Below are 26,268 nucleotides of genomic sequence, written 5' to 3' on the forward strand. Positions count from 1 at the left end.
ATCACTGAACAAATGTATAGTTCCGATAACAATGAAATATCTCAAAACACAATGGTCTTTACTTCCAAAGTTCCCCATTATAGCTTGTGCACCATGAACTCAAGTGAGTGGCCAACTCGCAGCTTCATGACCTCCAGCAGTGCTTCTATGTGATTCAGGTACTGCAGCAATGCCAGAGGTGAAAGATCTGCCCATTCTCCTTCTCTGCTAATAAACTACACGTGTTGGATCCTGCAGGTAACAGTCCAATTGAGGTTTGCAACAACAATTTGCAGCCCACAGAAAACCTTGTGCTGATGTCAAGTGAGAACTGGGAGTAAGCGCAGGGCTCCCAGACTTGGTGATGATAGCTTTCCACCCTCCCTTCACAGGGAGTCTATAGATATCCTGACCCAAGCACAATATGGCATTTCCAAGAAAAATGGTGACACTTGTAGCAGGATTTATCAGTACCACCACATGAAGGTGAAAGTTTAAAACCAGAAAAACAGTCAAATTTAGAAAAAGTTGAAATTTGTTTATTTTTCCAATCAACTCAAATGAATATATGAAGCTGGAAAGATCATAAGATTTTAAAACTTTGAGAAAGCTGAAAGCAATCAAGTTGCACATTTACGATTGAATGTTTGCTGCTGTTCTTTCACTTTTTTTTGTGTGGGGTTGGGCAGGAGTGGAGAGCAAGTGTTGTATTATAAATCCTTCTGAACTATCAATTTAGATTGTCTTTGTGACATTGTTTTTGTCATACAATAAATACATCAATAATTAGTAAGTGATTATTTGCAAGGAAAAGGGAATGATGCTGAGATTCGATGTGTTTTAAGTACTGTGGCACAGGCAGGCATCTGTGTGTGGAACAAAGGGTAGTGATGTGGTTCATCCTAAGCCAATCTAAAATGATCAGGAAGCAGAGAAAGCCCATTCTTGGTCAAAAGATGAAGTGAGGAAAACTGTAAATAAAACAATTTATAAATTATACTGATGCTAGTTGCCTCGTATTCCAGAAACGATAGGTTTATGGGTAAAAGGTACACTATTCAACCTTACTGTGGTAACATTTATCTCCGCTGCTTACTGCAGTGCTTTATCGTGAAGCTAACTGCTGAATGAAAACATGCATTTTATATGTAAAGCTTGTTTTGAGGGTTGTTATATTACATTATAATTTCCTTATGTTCATCTACAACTCAAAGGGCTTTTAAAAATTTATTTATTTTTACAGAAAAAATAAAAGTGAAATATAAAAAAAATCTGAGAATGCTTTTCGCTTTGGTACCTGGAGCTGGTTGACTGTACCTTGCTGCGTTATGGTAATTGGTAGAGTTTTTAAGATAAGTCGTCACCTTTAAGTAACTTTCTCCCATTGTCCCTAGTGAGAATAATGTAGAAAGACTTGAATGTATTACTGTTGTGTTACAAGGAGAATCTGAACCTTTTCAAATTAACGTCATTTTAAACCAACATTCAGGGCAAAAAATGTGCCTCAATCTAAAAGATGTGAATTATTTGCCTCAAATACACCGTTTGTTTTTGAAACACGCATTCAAGTCAAACACTTGACATTGTTTAGTTCCCATGGAAACTGTGCCCCGATATCCCGCATCAATGGATATGATTTGCAACCAGTCAGTAACTTACAACTAAATTTTCTGATAACACCTTATTTTTTGCTTCTTGTTGCATGCTGCAAGACCGATAAATTTACTGATCAAGTGGACAACATGGATTCTCACAAATTTTCTACATTGCACCTTCCATGATATATATCTGTATATTTTTGAAAACCCTAAAATATTAAGTAGTTCTGAGCATATACCTTCCTAGGAAAATGGAAGCTATAAAATAATGTGGCTTTGCATGCTATTATTAGCTTCAAGTTGCCAGAAAGCAGTTCCAATAGTACAAAGCGTGAAAAGTTTTCATTAGACAAATCGAGTGTGGTTCTGACAGCAGGAATGTAATGTGATGGCCTACCTTTTGGTTATGGTGTCAAATGAACATTAATTGTAACCTTGAGTAAGCAAAACGCTCAGACACACTCAGCCATTTCACAGTGTAATTACATGTTTAGTGTTGAAGGTAGTTTGAACACTGAATTCTTCCGTCTGTCATGAGTATTCAAAAACGGGCATATTACAAAGAGAGCAAGAACATCAGGGATTTCTTTGTTGAAAAGCTTAGGATTCTTGTAATAGATGGAATTAATTAAATTATGAAAGAATGAAGGGCGTATATAACTAGCAGCCTAAATCCTACGAACTGTAAGAAATAAAGCAGTTTCGCTTGAATACTTTTAGCTTAGTATTGTCTTAAATGGCTCAAATAACAACTAATACACTGCAAAGAAAGTAAGTAATATTTTACTCTGTAAAATTTGCATATTGTTTCAGAATCCTAAATCCAGATGCTAATCCTTAAAGGGATACAGTATTCAAGGAGTAAGGATTTGGTAAGCCTTTTAGTTTGTCAGCATGCACATAAGAATAACAGCATTGAATCAATTTACCATCACTTTAGCATATAGCCACCGAGACAAATTGTTTGTCAAACAATTCCACAAAGGCATGGATTTGCAAAGTCTAACACCCATTGATAAATCTTGTGCCAAAAGTGAATTTAAAAAATTAGTCACACTGAAATAAAGATGGATCATTGTTTTTGTTTTTCATGGAATTTATACCCCGGCATATGCTGTCCAGTCCATGAAAGATTTCTACATTTAAGATAAGTTTAAATATCCTCCAGGTTATGATAATAAAACTATATTATCTCTATTATCAATTTCAAGACAAAAAAGTGCAGCAAATATCTGTCCCAATCAAATAAATAACATTTGCATTGATATAACACCTTTCAGGCAAGAGGATGTCTCAAAGCACTTCACAGGATTCACTGTAAAGTGTAGAATTATGTATTATGTATTTTCGTAGATTTATGTGGCCCACATGAAGTCATGAAGTAAGTTGTGACTATGTTGAAGTTTACAGTATAACTGCGGGCAGTTTTTAATTGAATACAAACCAAAGGAAACATGGTGGCCATGTGCAAGATAACAAGTGTGTGTATGTGCGTGTTGAGGTAAAGCAACCTGAAAGCCAAAAAAGTTGCAAATACACAATACAAATATTACAATGTGTATCTTGCTGGTGACTTGAAATATTTGTCAGCAGGTATACATGCAGCTTAATGTACATCTGCTGTACATGATCATCTCCTGGCAACTAAAAGGATATGGTCATGCTGCATGAGCAAAGCACCTCGGAAGTCATAACCATTGTGCACGAGAAATCTTGAAACTCCCAATACCATGACAAGCTTGGCATGAGTCACAACAGTATTCTGGATTTTTTTTCGAATGCATATTCCTCTTTGTATGTACCATATTAAAATGTATACATTTGTTTCACAACAAATGTTATATACACTCAGAATGTTAAGTATTCCTCCAAGTTACATATTTCCGTTGAATTCAAACACAGGAAAGCCTTCTTATACAGATCTAATCATTGAAAAGTTATCATTGAATATCTCGATTCTCCTGAGGTTCTTTGTGGAGATGGCACAATCATTAACAAACAGTCCCAATAATTGTAGGAAAAAGGCTGCGTGATTAGTAAAAATGAGTCTGAGATCAACTCTTATAAGATGAAGATTCAGTAGTTTCATTGAATCCTGATCTAGGATTATTCATTTGGTACATTATAAATGATGGTGTGATTATTGTGGTTGTGCAGCAGATGCAGATAAAATGGTGTTTTCACTTAATAAATTAAAGAGGATATCTTTGAGAAGAATTGGTATAAATAAAATGAGTTTTTCTTCTGATTTTGTAAAAAAATGTGGTCAAAATTTGGGATGTTTGCCAAACCAAATTATTGGGAGTTAACTGCCCATTCTGTGTGCATTCCTATTGCAGTTTTCTAATCATATAGCATTTTCTGTTTAAGAGGAATCATACACCACATGCTCCAATAATTTACTTTATAAAGTTTGCATATTGCCTTTCTTGCTCCAGGCACTAGATAGTGAGACAATGACTCAGGAAGCAGCACCTTCAGTGCTGCACGAAAGTTCGAATCTCTCACCCATACTGTTACTGAAATTGGAACGGTGGGCTCAAAACACAAAGCAAGTAAAAGTATCAAATGTTGCATTAATGAATATCTTGCACTATCAAATGTGCCAAAAAAGTGCACGTTGCACAGGGAGAAATTGCAAAACTCCTACAACTGCAAAATAAATATTCCTCCACGTTTACATAATGTTAAATTCAAATCTGTGAAAAGCCTTGTTCTGCAGATCTAATCATTGAAAAGTTCGAACATATCTATTCTACCCAAGGTTCTTTGTGGAGATGGCACTATCATTAACAAATGGTTGTCAATTAGAAACATTTCATTTTACTGCTCTTGGTTACCAAAGCAATAAAGAACATAATGAAATCTATTTACATTAGAGGTGGGGGTGAGAGGAAGAAAGGAGAGAGTAAAGATGTTAAAAGCCATGCCTTGCAAAAGATATCCACTTCAGACCTTGTCCAATGCAATGCCTTATCAACTACGAATTATAAATTTACATCAAGGTGTGCACTAGGATAAAACATACATTATTGTTTCCATTGTCTGAACTCTAACCGCTTTCCTAGAGGCAAAGTAGCAGTCAAGCCAACATTAGTGTTAGTTTATCTGTAGTTGTATCAGTGAAAGAATAAACACATTTCAATGTTAAAGATTTCCTTGACAGATCATCTGGTACAGAGATCTTACAATGTGCCATTATGACCATGAAGACAGCCTCAACTTGTTTTGTAAAGATGCCACTCAACAGTGTAAGTGTAATAATATTGTATTAAATCTTCTGTACATGATACATTCTTTATTCATTTGTTTTAAGAATAGCTTGTTCATTGTTAGCAATGTCTTCATTAAAATGTAAACCAATTCTATCTCTATGCTTGCTTATAGTCTTCTTTTTCTGGATCTCTTCCCTGTTATACAGCAGTTACAGTGAGTGGTCAATCACTGAATTCCCTCTGGATTTCTCTCAGATTGCAGTTATAGGACATCTAGGCATTTTGGCTATTATTAATAAACAAGTTCACTTACCGAGCTCCCTGGACATCAAGGTAACTCAGTGATTCTATCAGCTGTTGTGTTCAGATAGATCATTTGGTGCTGATTTCCATAGGTTTAGCATCACCTTGTTGTAATATGTGATCTCAAGCAAGAAATCTGGGTTCGATTCCCAGCAGGGCAAAACCTTGGGCAAGTTTCCTTACTCCACACGCTTGATAATAAAAAAATAAGAAAAAAACAGTAATAACTTGGTCACTCAAACCACAACTGTTTGTAGGACACTGCTGTGCGAAATTGGCTGCCACATTTTGCCCACAAAGTATACAGTATATTCTGTGAAGTGCTTTGAGACATCTAGAAGACGTAAAGCGCTCTATATCAAATGAAAGGATTTTTCTTATCTTGATTCAACCAAAAATATCCAATCAGTGGAAATATTCTTAGAAACCATGATACAGCTCATACAATTTTCTGACAAGGAATCCAATCTGGAATCATAATTAATCCTGTTGGTTAGACAGTTTGAACAGAGTCCAAAATCATCCAAGATCACTTTCAGTGGCTCAACAAACTTCTGGCTTGAACCAATTCTATCACTCCAATGAAGGCAAAAGCACATGACGAAATGATGCAAGTGTCCAATGTTAGCATTCTCCCACTTCACAACTAATCAAATGATGAGTTTTCTTCCACTCCCTTGTTCATCTTTCAACAAATTGTCCTAAAGAGTGTGCTGCTCTATATATTTAAGCCGTTGGGAGGACTCGAATAGTAGTCTAATCCATTGTAGATTAACAGGCAAAAGTGAATTTGGTGGGATGCCAGAAACTATTGGCATCTACAGTTCGTAATAGCAACTCTTCAGTGTCACTATAGTCAAGAAACAACTTGTGTTGCATTAAGTGCTTATTCAATAATTGGGGTTTTGAATGGAACACAATCCAGATGTAGTTTCCCTTTGTATGGTGAGAGATCCAATTGGCTTTATAAAACATCCAGTTCAATTTGTGGCACGCAACATTAGAAACCTTCTTCAGTTCACTACCACGTTATGAAACAATTTTATGCCCAAATATATTAGATTCCACTGTGGAATCCTGTAGCTCAGTGGTTAGAGCACTTGCCTTGCAAGTGAGATACCTGGGTTCAATTCCAGGCATGGTGAAACCTTGGGCAAGTTTCTTTATTCCACACGCCTAATAATAATCTCTCCAAAAAACAAAACAATAATAAATTGGTCATTTTCAATCCACGACTGTTTGTGGGACACTGCTGTGCGCAATTGGCGGCCGCGTTTCGCCCACAAATATACGGTCAATTCACTTTACAGTCTATAAGCGCTTTAAGACGTCGACATGACGTGAAAAGCACTATGTCAAATGCAAGGATTATTATTGTAGCAAATGCTTTGTGTTCCCCTCCCCCCACCTAGCACCACTAAAAAACACAAAATAATCTGTTCCTTTTGGTAATAACAGTAAACAAGCATGCCGAAAAATACATTCACAGTTTCAACCAAAAATAAGATGCGCCACCCTAGCTCCTTTATAATGCCATCATCAACAGCTGTTAATTATAATTATCAAGTAAGTCATGTCAAGTATACTATTTTGTACAGAAAATGAAGCCCAAAACAACATCAAGGCTGCCCGTTGTCACCCATCCTATGCAATGTGTTAAGCAACGTAGTGTTGGATGGCACCGAGGATGAAGGACGTCTCAAAGTGCTTCTCAGAATATACTGTAAAGTGGATTGACTATTTTGTGGGCAAAACACGACAGCCAATTGCGTTTTTTTAATTTCAATTGCATGACACTTCAATACCATATAGCATCTTAAAGTTTTTAAGCTAGCTGCACATTCAATGTGGTGCATTCAATACAGTACAGATAATATTGAATCAATCTGACATGTATATATTTTCAACGCAGAATAAATGCAATCCTAATTATAGTATTTTATCCATACCAAGCAATGGCTTTAATATTTTCATCAGCCAATTGAATTGGATTTAAGAATTTACGATGGTTGTGATTCCGGTATTTGTGGGCTCTCCAGCTGAGTGAGAACTTGGTAAATGAGCTGTTACTTGATATCTAACTAAAGGTTTCACCCACAAAATATTTAGTCAATTCACTTTACAATATATCCTGTAAAGCGCTTTGAGATGTCTCAACCATATAATATGGCGTTATATCAAATGCAAGGATTATTATTATAGGCACTTTCAAATTCTAGCCTCAGACAAGAGAACTGGCCGAACTAATTCATCCTATGTACCTGTGATAAAGCACCTCAGCTGCTCTCAAAATCCACCAGGTAACAGATCTAGAACTGATCAGGGAGGAAGTCACAAGGGCAAGCTTGCATGCTACCATCTTATGGTAAGGACAGCAAATTGGTAGAAGTAAAACACTTAAGAAATGGTATTTGCATTTATTCATTCAATTTCCATTTCCTTTGAGCAATCTCGACAAGGCCACCAAGTTTACACGTCAATGACAGGATTGGCATCATATAAACAATTGTTTATGTTACAACTGCAAAAGGATGTTTAATAGTTCATAGGCACAAGTTTGCTCATTCTAATTTTGAAAAAAATTTACAAATGCACAGGAAATCTTTTTGCACATGCCCTAAGATAGGCAAACTAAAGGTTACAACAGTATATCATACTCAAAAGGTTTAAATATCAGCCACAATAAAAGCATCCTGCAAAACTAGAAAAGAAAGGACAATGGACACACAAGTCATTACTTGGGGATTGCCTGGTCCATTTCTTTCCAGCTTTTCCAAACCATCAGATCTTTACTTTTAGCCAAAGTTACAATGAACTTGCCAGCGTGGAAGCCATAGAGCTGGCCGATCCCATCATCCCGACCTAATGATAACAGCATAGTCAGGGCACCTGAGAAATCAAGAGATGCAACATAGTCAATAAAAGAGGCCATCATTAGATCTTTACTTCACTCAACCATCTCAGTGGCTCTAGAACTGCAGATCGACACAAAATATATGAAAAGGTAATTTTCTCTCCCCTCTCAAAAAAAAACTTTTGAATTGCATTAAATATGCAACAGACCTTCCTCAGTACATTATGGCATTCAGCACCAGACATCACCTAAACTAAGAGAAAGCAAAGTCAATGTAACTGAGTCAATAAACTTGACAAGATTTAAAAATTAAAATCAGCAACATCAGCAGGCTAGGAATGTGGATAGCAAAAAAGATAAATGACAAATCAAAAATGGACCGGTTTTACAAGTGTGATAACTCAAACTGCTTGAAGATCTATTAAGTACAGTTTCTGAATTTTGATAACTGATAAATGAGTCTTTGCTTCAGGTGCAGGTACTAATGTGTAAATTGACAATATGATCATCTGGTTGATTCATGTGGCCAAATAAGCATAGTGTGTAAACACAGGAAACTTTGAACGAAAAGGATACCATGCTGGATGGCACGTAGCCAGTGCTACTTTTGAAGATTTGCGTAATTTACTTCCAACAATTTACAAGGCTGATTCGGCTCTAATGAGTAAAAAAAAAGGGTGAATGAACATTTGTAGATTCTACCAAAGCTTTTTTTTGGGGGGGTGGAGGGGCGGGTGGGGGGGGGGCAGAGAGGGGAAATATAAGCCCAGGAATTGATCAAATGCAATTTTCTGCTTCGTAGCAGAACTCTTACTAAAATGGGTGATGTAGTAGATCCCAAATTTATTTGCTTTATTGTGCATAAGGTGCTTTAGACATTTACTGAGTATTAGGTACTGCAATTATTGTCAATTGCCAAATCTGTGGTTAGGTCCATATGCAACTGTTAGAGTGTGAGGTACTATCTGAGATTCCTGTGTCAAGGAGATGAGACTATACTAATTCAGTAAGCAAATTACTATAAGTGGATAAATGTTAGCCTCAGGCATGCAGATCTGGAAGGGTAAAAGGCTGCAGCTTCTTTTGTGTAGGTGAGTTGATAAAGAATGATGGTAAAGTTACAAAACAGCGAGGCAACCAGCTTTTAGTCAACCTGGACTGGTGCTGTCAGTGAGACTCAGAGGGTCAGAGAGAGGCCTCCTCCCTGACCACCTGCTCTTTTTGTGGCTTTCATACAGTATTGTGAACATGAGGTGGACAAGTTGTAAAGAAAGTTTAAAAACAATTGCCTGCTTTATTTGAAAAAGTAAAATAGTTATTTAAATGCAAACTGTTGCTTCCCTAATTATCATTAGTCTTAGCTAATGTCTAACAAAATCTATACCTGGGTTGTACACCTTCAGTGGCTTTTCTTTGAGAGTGTTGATGATATTATCCACAGCTACCGCCCCGTGGAGTCCAGCGTGATAAGCCATTTTAGGCTCCTTCACATCCGCACAATCTCCTATTGCATAAATATTTTCCATTCCTTCCACCTGCAGGTGCTTATTCACCATTAATGCACCATTTTTAACGATTGCATCTTCTGATAAGAAAAAGAACATGGACAGTTTTCAGTCAGACTCCTGCACTATAGTTATTACTGCTTGTTTTAATGTTTATTAAAGTTTAATATCAAATACCTGGTCTTCATTTTAATCTCGAGATGTATGCAGAGCCACACACCCCCATCATTTTAAAGCTAATTTGTTACTTTTGTTAACAAGAACCTGGTTGGCTTCAAAGGTTTTTGCTCCCTCCTCACATGGCAATAGGCAAGGTTTATGACAGGGTAAATGTTGGGTGATTTGTGGCCATTTATTGAGTCTCTTTATATTTGAGCTAGATTCATTGCCATGTTCGCCTCCCAATACATTTCACTACACTTTACAATAAATCCTGTGTTGAGTTTTGAGACATTGAAAACAAGATACAGCACGGTATGAAATACGAAGGATTATTAAAACATTCAATAACTATTGCAACGGGACTAGGACTTACTGAAAGAATTTTCATATGCAGAGGAGTTGATCTTGATTCCAGTGCAGCAGATGACCATATCGGCATTGAACTCCAGACCCTTGTCAGTCAGCACCTTCTGATCATTCTTTGTTTCATTTGTCACTAGCTCTTTCAGGTTTGTGACTTTCTGTCCTTTTGTAAAGAGAACATTGAGAAGGATTAATACAAACTTCCGGTCTGATGCAACCTGCACGTTCCAGGTTTTGTGGAAGGATCATGATGTGTGTGTGTGTGTGTGTGTGGGTGGGTGGGGGAGAGGTGTGATTCAAAATTAACTTCAAGCAGTCTGACAATCTGCCCTCCCTAATCCAGGGAATTCACACTACCACTTAGTAGAAACTTAGTTCCCTTACTGTTGCCCCATGTGAAGCTAGCATTCAAAGCAGAGATTGGAGGAAATTATCCTGGGACCATTTGGTTCTGCTTGGCTCATCCCATGACTGGCAAAGGCTGTGCCATTCGGACTATCAAAGGAGACCAAGTTGAATTTGATTACACAGAGAACCAGAATTTAAAACCATACAAGTGCTAATCACGAAATATACATAGAACACACCCAAAGTTTGACATACCTTTCCACAGCTCAACATGAACAAGACAAAAGTAAATAATTCAGCTCTCATTCTTGCTTCTGATTTTGATTGTATTAACCTCACTACTTGCACGCTTACCTCAAATCATAATCTCACCCTTTTCAACAGGAGAGAAGGATGATAATGAGGTTTACAAGTTTTAAACGCTACATCCAATCAATCCATCATAAGGGCCAAATTTTTGCCTCTCTGCTTACACTTCAGCTTATGCCCTATATCACCACAACAACAACTTGTATTTATATAGCACCCCTCACACAGGGTAGCATCCCAAAGAACTTGAGAAAATCTTCAACTTTTAAATAACTTGGGAGTAGATTCTCCAATGCTCTCCTCACTGGTTTTCCCACCTTCAATATTATTCCAGACATTGCAGCTCAAACATTTTCCCTTCCCTTTATCACCCCTATCCTTGCCATGTTCTACAGGCTTCCTATTCTTATAAGTCAAAAGAGCAGTAATTTGGTCAAAGCAACGTCCCCAAAACAGTCACAAAGTGAATGATCGATTTTATATGGCGGGGGGGGTGGGATTGTTGGCCAGAGCACCGGGAGAAACAACCTTCCCTTTCAATATCATGCCATAGGATCCTTAACATCCACTAGAGGAGACATAAACAGAACCTCAGTTTAATGTCTCATCCAAGCAGCAGTACCTCCGACAACACAATGATCCCACAGCACTAATTGGAGTGACAACCTAGACTGTGAGTTCCAAATCCCAATCTGTGGCTTGAACCCACAATCTTCTGCATTAGAGGCAAGAATGCTACCATTTGAGTCAGAATGTTATCTCCCAGGTATGATGGGTGGGGCATGTCAAAGGTACAACACAATGCTATCTCTACAAAATACACACATATAGAAATAGAATTGACCTTGGCCTTAATTTCCACATCCTCTGATCCAATTTAACATAGGCAATACTGTACCTAATTCTAATTGGACCCCTTTCTTCACCAAGATCTCCTTCACTCCTTGCCTTACACTGGGTAAGAGTTCAATATCAGCAAGAGCAATCTTTGAGTGAATCAGGATTACCTTAAAAACAAACATACATTGTGAAATCCGCAGATAACCGCTTCCAACTGATAAGCGGGCAGGAGTTTCAGAGCATTGCTCTAAACTTTAAAAACATTTTTTATCTTTCACATGAACTTGGTCAACGGAAGGAGAAATGAGACAAGAGTTCTGACAGCTTTCAACAATTCTGACAGGAATGTGCATGTTTAGGAAGGTCAGGGTCAAGCACAGCCGTAATCTCTCACATTTAAATGTGCTAACACACACTCACTGAATTTACGCCAGAAGGTCCACTTCGCTAAGGAACTAACTAAAAGGCAGATAGGGATCAAGGAACTGTGTACGCAATCAGCCACATTCTGACCAGTTCAGGAAAGGAGGATGGGAGGGGTTGAGATGAGTATGGGAGGCGTTGAGACGGGGAAGAAAGAAGAAGGTGAGAAAGCAACTACTGTCATCAACAGTCTTAGTTACTGGCACCTCTGTAGGTAACATGAGTTAGTAAGTGACAGAATTAAAAATACTATTACTTATTAGATAAATCCCAAGTAAAACACAGCAAACATTGTACAGGCCAGAGAATTGTTTTACAGGCCAGAGAAGGCTATGACAAGCTAATCCTCGGTTTACAACCGCATCAGAAATTCAGTAAAATGACTGCTTCAAAATAACAGTTATTATATGGGTTAGCAATAGTGGGAGCAACTTGTGATCATTACTGAGTATCACACAAATGTTCTGGCACCACATTAAATATCATTGACTTGAGTGTTATAACTATATTGGTTGCTACAAAGGCCTTTTAAAATACCACCAGGCTAAACAGAGTCAAAAATAACTATGTATTGAATAATTCTGAACCAAATGCTTCTCCAAATTTGCAGCCAGCCACAGGCTCCCTGCTGCCTTTCTTTTGAAACTGCAGCTGCTTCCTGTTGCAGTAGGCATCATGGAATTATACTGCACCAGAAGGAGGCCATTTGGCCCACTGTGTCTGAGCTTGAACGTGGCTGTTCATGATTAAATCTACATTTCATTCTTAACAATCAGGTATTCCTCACCAACTGTGTAAACTGCTCCGTCACCCCCCGGGGCCCCGCTCCGTCACCCCCCGGGGCCCCGCTCCGTCACCCACCCCTAGATTTGTAAATGCTGCTGCTGGAACCATTAACAAGGTAAGTATTCACCGATGACTGAGCATCATAGATCTTACATGCGACCAGAGAAGGAAGAACATTTTTCTAGCCAGCTCGGAGAAAATATATTAGAAAATTCACAATGGAGCACACCTTCTGCACTATTGCTTCCGTTTAACAAGGCCCTCCTATTCTCTCCTAAAAGCTTTTGACTCTACCCATTTACCTTCTCCCCCTAGCTGACCTGCGATGGGAAGCACCGACTCTTGACACGCACCTCTTTATCTGGGTAATCGGTTTTGATCTCTCCTGCCATTTCCACACCCGCAGAGCCACCTCCAACCAGAACAATTCTTGAAGCTTCCTGGATCTGTGCCAATAAGAGAAAATATTCAGCCCAATTTGAAACAAATCACAGCTCGTATCCATCCAACCATCTACCATTTTAGTCAAATTAAATCGCCATGATTGTAGGGTTATCCTTTCACATCCTCCCCGGCGTGAAATGTAACTTTGTTGCCGTTGTTGTTAATCAACTCAGTAATTTCACTGGGAGATTTTGAAAATACCTATAGTGAATTTTTTTGGGAATACACATACATTATGATAACACTATGAAGTTAAAATCAGCGACATATTTTCCTTCCCCACCTTTCACGTCTGTCGAGGGCACCCATGGGATGCCCTCAAAACACGAAACAACAACATTACATTTGTATAGCGTCTTTCACGTCGGGAGGACGTCCCAAGGTGCTGTATAAATATATAAAAGACGCCATATAAATGCAATTTGTTGCTTTGACATACTCTTGATTAATATTCTGGCAATTTTGAAACTTTTAATACATTTCAGGAATTCTGACGAGCTTCTGCCAAACCGGAAAGATGAGAATTATTATTTATATTTGTTTAACAAGTGAACGCCCAGGAATTTTCCTTGGTGCCCTTGAACTATGTAATCAACAAGAACATGCATTTCAGTCATACCTCTAAAGTCAAAATGTCATATCGTGTTTTACAATAATTACGCGTAGTAAATTTTTTTGGGGGGGACAAAACATGACATCCACTTTGTGCTTGGATTATGCACCTCACACCACACACCCCGATAATTAAATTGTGTCAGTAACTCCTGTTACCCATCTCATCCCTGTCATAAAGCAGGAAGTTGCACTGCATTAACTTTACACTGAGGCTTCACATTCCTGAACGCCGCTTTTTGCAACAGATTATAATGAAGATTTCAATGAATTGCTGAAATCGCATCAGTGCCTGATTTAAGAAAACTCATACAGGCTCAGGAATCAAACTTGAAAATCAAAGATGCAGTTTAACAGAAGTGGGTCTTCTACCTTTTTCACAAGGTCTTCGTACATTTGAATGGCACTCTCCATAGAAACTGGTTCATTGAATTTTCCAGGGAATGGCCCTGTACTACCAGTTGCCAAAATAAGGTGGGAGAAGTGTACAACCTACAAAACAGAAAGTACTGTGTCAGGCAGAACTGCAATGTGTGATAATCATCTTAAAGATAAGAGCATTAACTCCATTTAAGGTAATGTCAGTGTCTGACACAAACTTGATTCTATTCTTAAAGGTGGTTACCTCACCACTGTCTAGAACAACATTCTGTTTTTCTAAATCTATATCAACAACTTTGCCTTGCTTGAAGTTCTCCTTGAATGTCTCTCTGAATGATATGAATGTTTTCTTCGCAAACCCTAAAAGATAAAGGACGGCAATCAGCCGAAATTCTAGCTGATATGATAAAACATTTCAAATAATTTATTTCTTACCACACCCTGTTAACATACCACTCTCCACTGATGCCCTGAGAGCTCCTGGATTATGATGGAAAGCATCCCTTATATCGATCAGGGTATAAGGAACACCGTGACACTTCAGCTGCTTTGCTGCTGCAATTCCTCCAAAACCACCGCCAACAACCACAACGTGAACATTCTCATCTACACTTAGCTTCCCACCCATGATCCCTCTGTTAGGAAGAAAAAAAATGCATTACAAACATTCACCACAGAGAAGAAAAACATACCCCACAAATCAGCCTGTGTTTTAATTTGAAAATGTTCTTGTGCAGGTCAGATGCATGGAACTCTCATACTGGTTTGGATACTCTGAAATATAGTGTTAGTTTTCCATAAGTGTCAGACACATAGCTGACCAAATTTTGTTTTGGAAATCTCTCATTCAGTAATTTTCAAACGGGTTCAGAATGACTTTAATGGAAAGTTTAACACAATAAAATGCAGAACTAGAAGTGTTTATTTTAGGGAAGGGGTAGATTTCTACATTGGATGTTTGTGCAGTGTCAAGGGGATGTATGTCAACATTGGATGAATGAATATATTTATTTTTTGTTCATTCGGCTTTAACCTCAAGCACTTCAAATGAATATTATGTAAAGAATAATAGATGCAGAACATCGCTCCCTCCACCTATTTGGCAAACGTACCAAATCCCAACCACAGGAAAGCAACTTTGTCAATTTAACATTTCCCACCTCTGCAAGCAGCACTGCCAATTTGCTGCTGTTTGTCATGGATGGTGATAAGTATTGTGCTGTTATCTTGTGCCTGACCAAGCCAAATTAATCCTGCTGGAGTCAAATTTAGACTGCACAGGCCCACTTCATAAAGCCCATTGCAACTGCAGTGAAAATACAAAGTGTACCACTTTCACGAGGGATAAACAGTGAAATACTCAATGATTCCATTGTGGCTCTGTACCATCACACAAAACACAGCAGATATTGGGATTATCTGGAAGAATAGTTTGATCGGGATTTGCGGAGCTGCCTCGGGTTACTGTACAAGACAACAAATATTTCAGTGCTCTGATGCTGCATTCCAAATTAAGATTAATAATGTGAATTAATAATCCCAAACACTACAGAAACCTGCGGATATTTTAAGTACTTACCATGTGCTGAGTTGCTGAAAGCAGAATGCCACTTTACATTGAGAATTTAGCAATTTCAACATTGCTTTTTGTTACACAAAGTGGTCACCATTAGTTCTGGTCTGTGTAAAACATTCTGGGGTATTCCTGTGTAATGTGGCACTCTTCCAGCACTGCACTGGAGCATCAGCCTGGATTGTGACATAGGCCTGACATAGGGGATTGAACCAAAATCTTCTGGACCAAGGGTAAGAAGTTCAACCAAATGAGCCAGACACTTGAGTGGCACGCCGGGTAACAAAATGATTTCAAGGTAATTTGGGCTTAGCCTATTTCAGTGAGCGAGTAGTAAATGTATGGAACAGGCTCCCTTGGGAGACGGTGAAAGCAGAAAGTGTCAATTCTTTCAAGAACAAATAAGATAGATTTATGTTAGGAAAAATATCTTTGGCTATAATATATAGTTTGGCACATGACATGTGCAAACGACTGCCAGGATGGGTGGAAGGCGAACTGGATAGATCTGGGTCTTTCTTAATTTCTTATATTCAACCCTTACACCCAAACAGCAAAATAACATGTGTTGTTGGACAATTGCAAACTGCCTGATTTAAAACAAAAATGAGAGGAAAATAATAATAATAATCCAGGCATTTTATATAGTCCTTATCATACCTTTGAGATGTCTCAAAGAGCTTCACAGAATATACTGTAAAGTATATATTTTGTTAATTTTGTGGGTGAAACGCGACAGCCAATTGTGCACAGAAGTGTCCCACAAACATGTGGTTTGAGTAACCAATTTCTTGTTATTTTTTTTGAAGGGATTATTATCCTTGGGAAAAGCAATCCGCCAATCGACTAACAACTGGGTTCCTACTTACTGCTGGGTAAACAGAGGCATGTGGAGTAAGGAAACTTGCGCAACATTTCACCCTGTGGGGAATCAAACCCAGGTATCTCACTTACAAGGCGAGTGCTCTAACCACTGAGCTACAGGACCCCACATTTGTGTAATAAGAAAACCTTGCAAAACATAAATAAAAAAAAGACAATTTGTAATTTTCCGTTAAGATTGCGACAATTAACAGAGTAACTTAGTTAAGGTGTGCTAAACCCCACTGAATCAAATAGTCGGGTGTCAATCAGCAACCTGACAAGTAGGATAAGGTCCCGAAGTGCAGTCAAAGAAATCACAAGCGAATAACAAGATCCCCCCCTGACTCCATCCATCACTGCCTCTAAAGGGTGAACTTTCTGAGGAGCTGCTCCAATTCTCTCGCCTTGATTCCCAACGGTCACTTACTTCACTTCTCCCCAGTATTTCTAAACTTCCTTGCTCAGAACACACAACGACAACTCTACCCATCCCATCAGGCTTAACATCTCACTGCATTTAGGTGGGATAAATCAATCAATAAAAATAAACAAAAATAAATATACAGATGTTTAAATAAAACCTTAAGGCTGCTAGCCCGACCTGCTGTCTATAACACTAACATGTAAGCTCTTTACGTAACTTTATGTAACTATGTAACCTCCTTTTTTTAAAAAATATAAAAGAGAAACCGCATTTCACAAATAACATAACTTACCAGATTTGGACCTCGACCACTGGAGGCAATGCTCTTGTGCAAAGTTCACTTTGACTAACGCACACAACACAACACACACACACACACACACAGTGTAAGGTAAAGAGGTCAAAGTCCTCCTTGCAACACCCTGTGACTTGTTTAGTTGGTGGGAAGCAGCAGATCTCACTCACAAAGCGCCTCTCACCGTGAAACTAACACAGAAAGCGGTGACAACACGGTTTCTGCGTTGGGCTGAAAGTTGCATCATCGCTTTGCGTGTTACTGCGCGAATGACCAGACTCGGCCCCGCTTCCTCCTCCCCACCGGGAGCACAGCAACCGGTCCGAGTCTGGCTTCACGAGCATCGGAAGGGAAAGGTTGTTTTTTTTTCTTTGCTTGAATTTTAAACCTTTGCATTTTCGTTGCCATGTTTGTCAAAGTGCTCCAGTGTCCTGTCCTCACTGTGGGATTCAGATAAAGCGTTGTTTACGAGGACTTGAAAAACAGTGTCTTTTTGCTTCCAGGAAGGTGCTGGGAGACCCCAGCTTCTCTTCCAAATGTTTATTTCGTCCACTTTAGTACAGTAACAAATAATGATCTTTGCATTTGATACAGCACCTTATCAGGTTGAAATGTCTCACACCCCTTTACAGATTATTACAGTCAAGTGAAACGATTGTTACTGGCAAATCTGCCAGTCCACAGACCTACCCCGAATAAGCTCTATCAAATGCCCCTCATTAGTTTTCTTCGTTTTCATATTATCAGTTTGTCTCTGAAATCATCCCATCTCCAGAGCCAATTGGTAATATACAAACGATTGTTCTCCAACTCAGAATCTTGTTTTGAAATGCCACTCTCTGTGGGTGTGGTAGGGTGGGGAGGGTAAAATATGTAAGTCTGTCCAGCGTAAATAAAATGTGTTTTAAGATGTGTGGTGTGTGGGAAAAAGATACCATCTGAGCATGGGGAGGAATGAATGCGAGTCTGTGGGGTGTATACATTGCAAATTTGAGCAGCAAGAATTGTTTATAAAATTGTGTTTATCAAAAAAAGTATAAAACCAATGGACACGCAGGAGGCTTTGTGAAATCTCAGCTACATCAGGAGAGACATCTTTACGTTCTGCACATTTCAATTTTTATTCGTGTTAAAAGCAACCTAGAAAATTAGGCAAGAAAATGTCTTTGTTATTTACATCTCACAAGTGGAACAGTTTTAAAGGCAATTCACCAAGGACACCAATACCAAATATGATAATTTTATAAATATTTTCCATAGGGGGAAAAAAGAGTGACGTTTCGGATTATTGAAGTATTTTATTCAACATTAAAAGTCAGTACATTGTATAATCTAAGGTACAACCAGTTGTGTGAGGAGTATCCTAAGTGTGGTCATGGAGATTGTGACCAGTGGCGGACTGGTTCCCTGAAAGGGTTCGGGATTTTCAGGTAAAATGGGGGAGTTGTGGGACACCAATTCAGCATTAAATTTTCTGAGTTTAAAACTTTGTCAGGGCTTAAACAGGAGGATGGGAGGCTGGTACTGATTGGTTACCGTAACCATCATTCATCAGAGAGGACGAGCTCTGGATGGTGATACTTTACCACCCAGATGTCGGGCTCTAGGGTGTGAAGCATTGGGAGCTAACAATGGGGACTTTTGGGAAGCATTCAGGGGGGGACTCAGGTTGTACCAACCACATGGGCTGCAACAAGCACCTTTGACCGGGTTCCAGAGAGAAATGACAATAAGATGCTGGAGTGGTGTCTCTGCTCTCAGATTCACTAATTCTCAATCACCAAACCGAAAAAAGTGCATTAAGGGGCTAAGACTGGAGGATGACATTAATGTGCGAGGGTGAGAGAAGAGAGATAATGTGGCAGGACGATACCAGAGTATTGTTTCACACTGACAAGAATGCTTTGTTTCTGTACAAAACACCAACCAGCCCAATCAAGATCTAATAGAACTCATCCCACAAGATATACAGTCAATTCACTTTTCAGTATATTCTGCGCTTTGAGTCTCGAAGATGTGATAAGGCACTATATCAAATGCAAAGATTATTATTAATTATTATCCCCTTCACTGAATTCAAGCAAGAAAGTATTGCGAGGGTAAGTGCTGTACTACATAGCACTATCAGACTTTATAAATTAATTTAGGAATTCGACATTTGGGACACAGTGGAACATGCTGTGAATTTACACTGAAGATGATGGAAATTCTCAGTGGGAACGGGTGGAGATTGGTCATTTCAATTCAACTTTAAAATATATATTGAAATTGAATGGATGTAAATATTAGGCACCGGATCACTGAATGAGGTACTCCAGAAAGGAAGAATAGATTTATATATAGCACTGTTGGCACAAGCATCATCAGACTTCATCAGTTTGGCATTCGTTGGCCCATTTTTTTCCAGCTGTCCTTAACCAGTAGATCCCGGCTTTTGACCAGAGTCACAAATACCTTCCCGACTTGGCAGCCACACAGTTGGCCCACACCGTCATTCCGGCCCATTGTCACCAGCATTAGTGGAGAACCTGGGGTGGAAAAAGGGCACGTGGTTAACACAGGCAGACCAGAACAGCAGCAATATCTCTCGTGCAATAAGAGAACATCTTGGAACAGTTAATTGGAGTTACAAACAGTTTTAACAAGCCTGTAAATATATTCTCATAAGGGAAGAAAGAGCACAGTGCTTTTCTGCAGCCAATTTGACTTTAGAACTTGAGAATTTTATTTTGCACATCACAGAGAATTTTTTCCCCCCTTTTTCCATGCTGATTTATTTTTCCAGGGGGAAGGAAAGTTGGTGGATTTTATGTGAATCAAACAAAGGAGTAACATTATTACAATTATTGTGAGGATACACTGTTTCCACTTTGGGAACTCATTCCCCAGATCAGGTTCAGCCCAGCAAAACGCACAACAAAGCTTTAAAGCTGCTTGTAAGGCTCCCTGACACTTCAAAATGGCATCTCATGTAACATTTTCATTTTATGTATCGTATGTCCTCCTTGAGTCAGGGATATCGCACAATTGTTCACAATTAAAGCTATGTTTGTTATGTAAACTTACATCAGTTAGGAACTGAGTTAAAACACTTAAATTTACTGTCGACTAACAATTGTCAGAGAGAAAACGTTCATCCCTTTTGACTTGTCTGCATTCAAACACAGATCCCAGAAGTCAAAAAGATTAAATTCAAACCCCTACTGAATATTTTTCTTCTTTTAGAACATAGAAGCCATCTAATGGTGAAGTTCCAGAAGTGCAATTTGAAAGTGCATTTATAAAAGATCATAAGATTAATTTGGATGAAGAAGGTCCTTTGGCCCATCTGATCCCATCTACTAATAAAATTAAAGATTTATCTGTAACAATTATTTGTAAGCACAATGAAGGTTTCTCAAAGTGGATGATAATCATCGGAATAATAAGGCTGGAATTAAATTTTTGCAAAGTCATTACCTGGTTTGTACACATCCATAGGCTGATCTTTGAGGTTATGGATGATATTTTTCACACATGCAATTGCTTGGAATTCAGCAGTGTAGGCTGATTTATTTTCCAACACATCTGCACAATCTCCAATCGCATAAATATTACCCAATCCTTTCACCTGGAGGTATTCATTGACTTGTAAAGCACCATTATCACTAACTTTATCTTCTGTCAAAGAAAGCAAAAGTCAAATAACACACTTGTATCCCAGTTTGTTACTTACATTATTCTCTTTAGTAAACTGCTGACAATTGCAGTAATTCATTTGACCGTGATGGTCAGTTTATAGTATACCTACTTTGTTTTATTTCCATTGGCCAAATAGGAAACTAAACATTACACTTTTTTTACACAACTGAGAACCTTTACAATTTTATTTTGTTTCATTTGTAAAGTATTTGTGCTGATCAAATACAAAGAAACACATTTGCAGAAACAAAAGCAAAGCAATGAAAGACTTCAATTTGTGTCACTTTGTATCAAAATTATGGTTACAATCAAATTTGATGCTGAGTAAAACTCCCTCTACTTCATCAGAACAAGATGCCACAGAAAAGCACAATGAATACAATGAGCTATTTTGCATTTCCCCACACACCACATTTCCTGTGTTCCCTCTGATTGAGACGGCCATTTAGTGCTTGGAGTCCACACTCCAGCCACCAGGACCGGCACTGACACTGCTCAAAATTCCTTTCACAAACAACCCCTTAAAGCTACTGAGAGAAGACTCGTTCTGACAGACTGAAACAACTGTGAACACAGCTGAAAATGACAACGTTCAAAGTCAATGAACCAATGATCCACTGGACCAACTTTTCTAAAACAAAATATAGGGCGTGAAATCCTGTTTTTGTTGTATGGCAGGATAACTCTAAAATAAGCGAATAAATAAATCTCCCCCCTCCCCCCCTTTACCAAACACAGTAGATTATGGCAATAGTGCTTTTATGACATTGCACCACTGGGGAAATTTTAAATGGGTAAATGCTCTTATGTGACCCAGCTAAGGCTCCAATCTTTATTTGAAAATGATTTGCCAGCCCGTTGCAAGAGAAATGCAATACGTTTGACAACCAAGCAATGAAAAGATCAATTCAGCAACAATGGATACTGCGGAAAAGTGAGTACAACATTCATCAACTGGGACAGCCTAAAAACTTACTGAAGGCATTGCGGTATGCTGTTGAATTAATCTTTATTCCAGTACAGCGGATGACCATGTCAGTTACGATCTCTTTCCCCTTGTTTGTCATCACCGTTATGTCAGGCTGCATCGTATTCTCAGTTAGTTCTGCCAAGTTAGTGACTTTCTGTCCTTTTTGGAAAGAACACAGTGTAAAATATGCCATGACTGAGATTGGCAGGTACTCCCACCGCCCGTCTTCATTTCCCTGGAAACAATACAAGATGAAAGTTGCTGTTGGGGCCACGCATTGTGGTGCTGTGCCATGGAGTTATGGGTGCACATGGCTGCCCATGATCTCGGCTGTGTTACCACAAAGAAGAATCAAGGAGAAACACAAAGTAAGGCAACCAGTTGGCCTCCTGACCAGAGAACACATGCTGCAGTCAGACAGAACCTAAATCATAAAAGTCAACTAACAACAATAACTTGCATTTATATAGCGCCCTTCACATGGGGTAGGTAGCATCCCGGAACACTTGATAGTGGCAGAGTCTAACACCGAGCCAGGGGGAGGTGACCGTAAGCACGAATAAAAAGTAAGGTCTTACCGCAGGATTTGAAAGTAGGGAGGGAATAAGGCAGAGGGATTGAGGGAGAGAGTTCCAGAGTTTCAGGGCACAGTGGCTGAAGGCAAGGCCACCAGTGGTGGAGCGGAGAGACAAACAGAAGGCTGCAGAGCGGAGGCAGTGGGTGGTGGAGTGGAGGGGTTAGGCAGATCGGATAGGTAGGGAGGTGCAAGGGCATGAAGGAATTTGAAAACGAGTGAGAGGATCTTGAAGTCGATCCATTCTGTAATTGGGAGCGAGTGGAGCCTGGCAAAGATGGGGGTACTGAGTTTTGTGCAGGTGAGTAGTTGGGTGGTAGAGTTTTGGACTAATTGAATTTTGTGTATGGTGGATCTGGGGAGACCAGCGAGGAGTGCATTGGAATAGTCCAGCTGGGAAGTGACTGAGGCGTGGACGAGAACATATTCTAACTCATATATTCCAAATTTTTTATGTATTTTGCCAAAGCTGATAACTTTACGAGTGGTTGTTTTTTTAAAATAATTATTATGAAAACTAAACAGAACCATCAAACAAAAAACATTAAATCTTTCCCAAAGATGCCTTCATTCCCTGAATTCATTGAACAAACAGCATTTTATCTCTCAGGGCTCTGGTCAACAATCCCCAGATAAAATTGATTATTCATGGCTATTTGTGGGATATTGCGATGTGCAAATGGACTGGGGCATTCACCTACAAAATACACACAGTCACTACACTTTACAGTGAATACTGCGAAGTATTCTGAGACGTCCTCCTGATGTAAAAGGTGCCATATCACAGGCGAGGATGATTATTATTACCTAATACAAGTTGAATTCCTTTATGAACAAGAATATCCTTCACTCCACGTCTCACACTTGGTAAAAGGTCTGTATCACCAAGAATATAGGTAGAATGGATCAAGGTTACCTGAAAAATACACAAAGGTGTGTTAAAATCCCTTCTGCAAACGTTAAATTTCACAATAATGAGAAATCTAGAACAATTCTCTAGTCTCGCTCAAAGTAAATTTTAAACCGACACTTTATAGTTCTGTGTTAGCAAAAACAAGAGGGGTTATTTTGCTGCACAGCAAACAAATCTCCTGCCAGCTGAATATGGATTGATATTACCGATATTAAATACCAATAATATCAATATTAAATTTAATAAAATCATCTGTGGATTCTCAGCAAAGTAGGCAGAGTGGAGATAGTGTATTGCAAAGGAATTAAACTTTTAGAAATTAATTTTCCTGCCTTAATGAAAGCTATCATGCAAGTTGATATCTCTTGTAATTTTGCAACCAACACATTCCAATAAATATATTTGTTCTCTCCAATTTTCTCCCTTTTCTAAACATTCAGACTCATGCTGGGTATGGTTCCACAGTCATCCATCACCTTTCAGTTTATGCGTGAACCAGATAATAAACATCAACAGGTTATTCTACTGGGGACAGGGGACAGCACATTACATCCAACCCAAATCCGGTCCCTCCTGCAATATTCACATTCAATCACTTTTCAAAGGAGGGTTACTAAGTGGCAATCAGGAGTGGGACCCTGGCTGAATTTCCTATCTAGCCCATGGGTGCTGGAATCAGGTAACATGGGGGAACACATTTACAAAAGGAAGTATCACCCATCCCTATACGTCTGAAACTCAAGGCATCATTGCATTACCTCTTTTTCATGGTATTCAGTTTTGATTTCTGCTGCCAATTCCACACCCGCAAGCCCACCGCCAACCACGACAATTCTATCTGCTTTCTGAATCTGTATCAAGGAAGGAAAGTATTCAATGAAGATTGGAGTGAAATGTGCTGCAAAACACTATCGAATAATGGCGTCAAACAGCCTATAAAATTACTGACAAGATTTTAACCAAGAGACAAGATTATTACCAACCGAGCCAGGCTGGCACCTGTTTAATAAACCTGTTTCCCACTGCTTTCTGACACCAGGCAAGAAAACTTGCCATCTACCTTACCTCTGCTACCAGATCTTCATACTTCTGAATGGCTGTTTCCCTCGAAGCTGGTTCAATGAATTTTCCAGGGAATGGTCCTGAGCTGCCAGTTGACAAAATAAGATGACTGAAGGCTATTTCCTTTAAAACATAATGAATTGGGTGTCAGACCAATGGGTGTTAGCGCCTTGGGACTTCCTCCCGACGTGAAAGGTGCTATACAAATGTAATCTTGTTGTTGTTGATGTTGTTGTAAAGAGTTGTGCGCAGGTTAAAAGTAAAACAGGTAAAGCATGTTAAATATGATCTTATGACTTACCTCTCCACTCTCTAAAATGACATATTTTCCTTCTACATCAATGTCAGTTACTTTGCCTTGTTTGAACTTCTCTTTAAACGTCAAATCATATGATATAAAAGTTTTCTTTGCAAATCCTAATAGGAAGAAATACCACACTGTAGCTGCTATCAAGTTATTCTATATTCTGATTCATGGCAGCTTTATATACTGGGATGGTATTCCTTATACTGCAGCACACAGGTACAGCTAATTTCCTAATTAATCAATCAATCATCCAAATCTTGCATATGTATTTATACATCCCCTTCTGGTTTCCTGGGGGTCAAGTCAGATCCGGTCTACAGTGCCCAAAGACATTTAGGTGGTCAGTATTTTGGATGGTGACCATTTAGAAATCTAATGGTGCTTTGCAACATTTTTGACATTCTAGCTGCTATTTCAAGTGCAAGGATTATTTTTATTATTTAATTCAGGAAACAATATGGGACTTGCAGAATGACCATGGAGCAACCATACTGTAGGAAACAGCATAGTTTAAGCACCTTATCATATTTAGAATTACATAATGTTTGTGACTTAATTGTTACTGCCGTAGAGATTGAATATTTTAAGTTTGCAATGGGAATGGGTGATGGGTGGGGTGGGGGGTTGACCAGAAACCAAATACTAAAAACACTCTGAACCAATGGTGACATGGAACTAAAAAGATATGCAGCTTAGGACAGCAGAGCTTTCCTTTACAGCTTGTCTTCACATTATTTCAAAACAATTCTCCACAGTATGTGAAACAACAATAAGTTATATGTGCCTTTCACATCAGGAGTATGTCTCAAAGCACTTCACAAAGCTGACTGGGAACCCAAGCTCGGGGGATGTGGGGGGCAGTGGGAGGGGAAGAAAGGTGACAAAGCTGAGTCAAAGAGATAGCTGGGACTTAAACACCACAGTAATTCTTCCAGTTCATCTCTGCCAAACATTCAATAGCCAGTCCTACAAACAAGGAACAGTTTTAGAGATCATTAGTTTCTTCTGATGTACCACTCTTCACCGATGCTCTGAGGGCTCCCATGTTGTGATGGAAGGCCAACTTTATGTCGATCAATGTGTAAGGAATGTGGTAAGCTTTTAATTGCTTTGCCGCTGTGGTCCCTCCAAAGCCACCACCAACTATGACAACGTGGACATTCTCATCTGTGGACAATTTCCCTCCCATGACGTCTCTGTTATGAAAGGAAAAATTAAGGGTTTAAACTGAAAACAACAAAGTATTTTAGAGCCTATTTACAAACATTTGAAATTCGATGTTTTTCTTAGAAATACATAGCAAAACCCACCACCTGTTTCTTTGACCCGAGTTAAAGTCACCAATGACATTCTCTCCATCTGCCACCAAGGCATATTGTCTTCTTGACCTCCTCAAATCCTCTGCCACCTCTGACAGTGACCAACCCTTTCTGCTATCTCTACTCCATGATTCATCTCTGTGGCTCAGCACTTTCCTGGTGTC

The 26,268-nt window shown here is 39.0% G+C and overlaps 2 protein-coding genes across 2 annotated transcripts; both read right to left on the reverse strand.

Moving 5' to 3' along the window:
• Positions 1–7,609: 7,609 nt before the first annotated feature.
• aifm2 (apoptosis inducing factor mitochondria associated 2) lies at positions 7,610–17,469 on the reverse strand. Its single transcript, NM_001292776.1, is given in 9 exon segments — positions 7,610–7,984; positions 9,334–9,534; positions 9,990–10,142; positions 11,535–11,643; positions 13,039–13,131; positions 14,114–14,233; positions 14,367–14,482; positions 14,576–14,757; positions 17,276–17,469. Coding segments are annotated over 8 exon segments (1,122 nt in total). The 5' UTR covers positions 14,751–14,757; positions 17,276–17,469; the 3' UTR covers positions 7,610–7,829.
• Positions 17,470–19,630: 2,161 nt separating this feature from the next.
• Positions 19,631–25,974, reverse strand: LOC103181736 (ferroptosis suppressor protein 1-like). Its single transcript, XM_007898401.2, has 8 exons — positions 25,800–25,974; positions 24,780–24,895; positions 24,482–24,601; positions 24,175–24,267; positions 23,311–23,419; positions 21,936–22,088; positions 20,738–20,938; positions 19,631–19,806 (listed from the first exon to the last, which is right to left on the reverse strand). The coding sequence occupies exons 1-8, from the start codon at positions 25,972–25,974 to the stop codon at positions 19,652–19,654; spliced, it is 1,122 nt and encodes a 373-aa protein (XP_007896592.1). The 3' UTR covers positions 19,631–19,651.
• Between the last annotated feature and the right edge of the window lie 294 nt (positions 25,975–26,268).

The sequence above is a fragment of the Callorhinchus milii genome, unplaced genomic scaffold (genome assembly GCF_018977255.1).
Source record: "Callorhinchus milii isolate IMCB2004 unplaced genomic scaffold, IMCB_Cmil_1.0 Scaffold7, whole genome shotgun sequence".
Classification (NCBI taxonomy): domain Eukaryota; kingdom Metazoa; phylum Chordata; class Chondrichthyes; order Chimaeriformes; family Callorhinchidae; genus Callorhinchus; species Callorhinchus milii.

What these genes read in the sequence shown, in the direction of transcription:
- LOC103181736 (XM_007898401.2), bottom strand. Translation starts at nt 25,974, where the DNA reads ATGGGAGGGAAATTGTCCACAGATGAGAATGTCCACGTTGTCATAGTT. An exon ending in ATGAAGATCTGGTAGCAGAG is followed by an intron (nt 24,268 to 24,481) that starts GTAAGGTAGATG and finishes TCCTTGATACAG; the next exon opens with ATTCAGAAAGCAGATAGAAT. An exon ending in AGCATACCGCAATGCCTTCA is followed by an intron (nt 20,939 to 21,935) that starts GTAAGTTTTTAG and finishes TTTCTTTGACAG; the next exon opens with AAGATAAAGTTAGTGATAAT.